The 5,224-nt window shown below is 37.6% G+C and overlaps 1 protein-coding gene across 1 annotated transcript; it reads left to right on the top strand.

The window, feature by feature from the left end:
* Window positions 1–1,369: 1,369 nt before the first annotated feature.
* On the top strand, window positions 1,370–4,929 carry LOC108382528 (protein LSM14 homolog B-A-like; the record flags this gene model as incomplete). Its single annotated transcript, XM_017638896.1, has 5 exons — window positions 1,370–1,825; window positions 3,104–3,558; window positions 3,696–3,866; window positions 4,158–4,387; window positions 4,479–4,929. Coding segments are annotated over 5 exons (1,679 nt in total), but the record flags the coding sequence as incomplete, so codon positions are not given.
* Window positions 4,930–5,224: the final 295 nt, after the last annotated feature.

Raw genomic sequence — 5,224 nt, 5'->3', positions numbered from 1 at the left:
AAATTGTAAAAGCGCCGTTCAAAACATAATACATTTTTATTAAAAATTGCGCTGTCTAAATCTATGCCAAAAATTTATAAAGGTTTTGAATATTTGATCCATTGTAATTATCTAGTTGGGCTTTCAACCCCCAAAATTTTTGGTTAATAACTTTTAATCGGGTAAAAAAGTTAATTTCCGCTTTCGGATTCTTGTTATTGGGGTCCAGACGCGTCTAATGGTGTACCCCCTATCCAATATTTTGACCAATTTTGGGGGTTGAAAGCCCACGTTGATTATTGCCGCCGTTGTTTATACAAACATGTGTATAATAATCGAAGATGGAATTTCGTATATAGTTTTTTAATGTTTTATTTGTTTTACAGTCAGTATTTATTATTAGTGGTATTCATCTAAACCGATAACTATCAAGCAGATATTCTTATAAATTTAAGCATTCTGCTACATGAAAGCCCGGTATGGGGCTTTACACTTGCGTTTACACTTGCAACAAAAACCGCGTTTTCTTTGGTTACCGAGCTCAGTATCACTAATTTTATACTACTAGCAGTAGGATTAAGAAATGAGATAATGCCCATTAAAATAAATATTTAACATAAAGGCGATTTATTTGAAGTAAGTTAAAAAGAAAAGTTTGTGTATGAATTCATAAGAGTGTATAAGAGTGTTGTTGTATTTGCGTGCAAAATTTTTATGCGAATCCCGATTATTTCCCACGAAAACACAGCTAGAGCAGTGACAGAGTGGCGTTGGCTTCAGTTTATCATGTTTCCTCAGTTAAATCGCTGCAGAAATTTATCAGATATGTGTAAACGAGTTTCCATACAATTTTCAGTTAATTTATAAAAGTTGTGTTCCAGATGCTTCACGAATTGCAGGTTTTTACGGAAAGTAGTTCCCGGTCGCCACCTTCCATAAGGTTTATGACCCTATTATGTATGGTGACTGGGGTCTAGTTGCTGGTCTAGTAGCCATGGCTAGTAGTATCGCAATTTGTATTATGTAACAAATAACAAAATCGTCGTAACAAAACCATGCGTAAAGTTTATACGGTTTATTATGTGTATAGAACGAATAGCCAGCAATGCTTATTTTTGCACCGCATAATCTACCAAACTAGTCTATATTTTCTCATTTGGCCAGTAAAGTATAATCAACTGATCAGGCAATAAAGATTGATTGACTGACTGCACTTTCATAGAGCACTGTTTAATCTGTTCCGCCTATAAAACAAATTTTTTTTCCTAATCTGAAAAATTTCCAACAAGGAATTTCGATTTGTAGTACAAGAAATCTATAAAATCTATATATTAAATAATTTTCATCTTCTTTATGCTCATAAAAAAAATACTTTCTTCTTTTATTGCAGTTCGCTCTTTTGGAACCGAAGACCGGGAGACTCAGTTTCAGATTGCACCACAAAGCCAAATCTATGACTACATTCTTTTCCGCGGTTCTGATATCAAAGACATTAGAGTCGTTAACAACAGCCTTCCCCATCCCAATGACCCGGCTATAATGCAAGTACAGCTACAAAATGGTCAGCATATGATGCCACATTTTCCCATGCCCAATATAAACCCACCGCATGCACCACCGATGAGTGCAGTTGGAGGTTATGGTAATCCTTTCGGTATTGGCGCACTGGGCATTGGTGGAGCTGGCGGTGGAGCACCTTCGCTAGCTCCTGGCACTGGCGCACCTGGGCCATACATGTTGGGTGGAGGTAACCAGCAGCAACAACAACCACCGCAGCAACCGCCCCAGCCACCACAGCAGCAACAACAGCAACAATCGAAATCCCAGCAGCAACAGAAACAACCAAGTGAGTTACTTCCCAGCAACAGCAACAACAGCAATCTGACCCATCTTCAGCAACAAGATCAAATGCAGAACCACCACAACAGCAGCAACAATCAGTGCATAATAAAACAATTGCATCCACTATACCGTCGAATCAAACCCAGTTGCAACAGCAGCAGCATAATGATTCTAATACTTCAGTCCACTTAAATATAACGCCAACGTCGAATACTTTAAATCTAGGAGCGATTGGTAGTGTTGCTAGTATGATTGGTAGTAATGGTAATAGCGGCATCATCGGTGGTAGTCGCATGGCTAGCGGCGGTATCGGCCTGATTGGCGGTTTACTTGGTAGTGGTGGAGGTACTTCTGCTGGAAGCAACAGTACAATTTTAGGTGCAGCTAACAAAGCGAAGAAAATATTACCTCAAACGGCACTTAACGAACCCAAAGATCAAGGTGTGATGGTAACGCCGCTCCTGTTTTGGAGAACATGTGATTTGTGGGATTTTTTTCGGTTGTTTTTGGTTTAGTTTGATCCTTTTTATTTTAATTTTCCACAATTTTGTGCTATTAATTCCACTCATCACATAGCATTGTATATTTTGAAATTGAAATATCAAATATCGCTATATAGTTTGGAATTTACGTGTCGAAGATTTTACTGAAGAATGTAATTTTTCATATTAGCAAAAACTGGAGGTCTAGAAAAAACTTTTATTTTCCATTTGTTTTCAAACTGTCATAACAAAGTCTCCTTGATTTAAAGTATGCGGTCTTTGGAATCATTTGGCAAGCTCCAAATACGACGTCTGTTTGTTGAATAAAAAGCTTTGTATTGATACAAGTCTTTATACATATTCAACTTTCAGGGAGTTTAAGACTCACTATTATTTGAAATACATACATACATAAGTACCTGAAATATTCCTTTTTCTTATGCTATACTCTGAAAATTCAGATGATGAAAGAAACTTGAAAGAAGAGTAGTAGTGAACAAGTCTCTAAACTTGTGATTTCACTAGTCATTATTAGTACGACACAGCTCGTTTAGTTACATATTTGAAAATAGCTTGTAGTTCATCAAACGCGATGTTGAATATAGTCCCAAACATGCTGCTTTCCTGCACTGTGGTATGCTTCAATCGAGATATTCTTTGCACATTGTTTTTAACTTAGATACATCTTTTTAATGATGATTTTTTATACTTTTATTTTTCTATATCTCACAGCACAGGAATTGTATAATATTTATTTTGATTTATAGTAAAATGTAAAATAAATAAATAACTTTTTTTAGACACGATTGCCGGCGCATCACGCTCAACGACGCCAATGAGCCATGTTTCGCTGAAAAGTGATTCGTCTGTACCCAATATGCTTGCTAATCCCAAGAAAAAACCGGCTCCTCAGAATAAGAATAGTGGACATGGTGGCAGCTCACACGATGCAGACAACAAGCGACAAAATCACCAACAGCGCGGTGGCAACAATAATCAACGCAACAATAACAGTGACTTCCATGAAAAGTACCGTGTTCGACACGATTCTGGTGGCTATAGCTATCGGCATCATGAAATGAGTGGTGGCAACAATTATGGCAACCAACGTAATAACCATCAACGCGGGGGTGGTGGCGGTGGCGGTGGCGGCGGTCAAAACCATGCTTGGACCATGCACCGCGGCAACCCTAACAATGGTAACAACATGATGGTCCGCAATCGGGGTGGCGGACGTGGTCGCATGCAAAATCAAGTGAGTATAAAATTTATTCATAGTTGATACCTCGCCTGTTTTGTAACTTCAGAAAACAGTAGCTTAAGAGCTTAATGCTTGTTACTTTATAACATTTTAGAAAGCTATTTTTAAACATTTCGTTCGTTTGCTTTCAGGGCTATCGACCAATGGGCGGTCCCGGTGGTAATCAAAATAAACCACGGAATCCGAAGAACACAATTAAATTCTTACAAGATTTCGACTTTGAACAGGCCAATGTTAAATTCGAAGAGCTACGTTCCCAACTGTCCAAACTCAAGGTGGGCGAAGAACCCAAAACCGAGCAGGTATTCATTCCTTTTATTTTGCTTATTTCGCTTATTTTTATTTTTACAAATTAGTTTATTTTGAATTATTAATAATATAGTTTTTTTTCTCATCGATATACATATGTATATAAGTATGTATGCCCCTGAGTGTTTTCAATTCATGCTAATAGATCTGTGTGATCTTGATATACAAATCATTGATTTATGCTATTGCTTCTTATGTCCATATTTTTTATGATAGTAATGTTGATTTTGTTTGTCTGTTCCGTGTTAAAATTTTGAAATAAAACCACGAGTTCTGTTTCACAGATGAATGGCGAAACAGATAAAAAGGACGATTCCGGCAACGAGACTGGTGCCGGAGAGCATGAACCGGAAGAGGAAGAAATCACTGTTGGATACGATAAGACAAAGTCCTTCTTTGATAATATTTCATGCGAGGCAGCACAGGATCGTAGCAAGAACAAGAAGAATGACTGGCGTCATGAACGCAAATTGAATAGTGAAACATTTGGGGTCTCATCGACAAGACGCGGCGGGTAAGAAACTGGAGTTTAAAAAAAAGAAGCTTATTATAAACTTTAAATAAACTTCCTTAACCTTACCTTTTCTTCTTTGTGTATCATTTAGCTATCGTGGACGTGGCAACTATTACAATCGTAATATGGGCTCTTATGGTGGCGGTTATAATCGGAATTATCGTGGTGGCAACCTTTATCGTAACCGTGTCAGAAATGCAAATGCCGCATCTAGCAATGCGAATGGCGGCACTTCTAATACTTCTAATACTAATACCGGTAATCCCGGTGCATCTAATAACATTAACAATGGTGCCAACACAGCTTCATCACTGAAAAACTCGGTGCCACAACCACAGCCATCATTTTCAGCGACTGTTTCAACGCCAAATGCCACGAAATCGACAACTGTGGAAAATAGCAACACACCTCAGCCAACAGCAACTGGTGGAGTTGGTAAGTTGTGCCATTTAATTTAATAATTAAAATAAAATAAACGACAGTGTCGAGTCGTCAGTGTGGTAAAAGGAACCTATGCAAAAAAACCATTATAATGCGGCCATTTAATGTTGTTTTTGTTATAACATCATACAAGTTCTCTAAACAGTTTTTGCGGAGTGTTGCTGGACTGANACGGGATGCATGCTAAGATGTTTATTGCTGAGCATCAACATTAAATTTTTCGGACCAATTTGAGCGAAAAAAGGGCGCCAGCAATACACGATTAATATTTGTAATGATGATTAAGTACATACAGAAGAAAAAGCAAACCATTAATAATACAACGGAGAAACATTCAATGATGATAGTATAGTTAGTTTCATTAAATATGAAACAACTAAGTCCAATCGAACGAAA

This window comes from Rhagoletis zephyria, unplaced genomic scaffold (assembly GCF_001687245.7).
Source record: "Rhagoletis zephyria isolate East Lansing unplaced genomic scaffold, Rhagoletis_zephyria_1.1 Rzeph_scaffold_27376, whole genome shotgun sequence".
NCBI lineage: Eukaryota > Metazoa > Arthropoda > Insecta > Diptera > Tephritidae > Rhagoletis > Rhagoletis zephyria.
The sequence above is the reverse complement of the archived record's forward strand: the minus strand, read 5'-3'. Positions and strand labels throughout refer to the sequence as shown.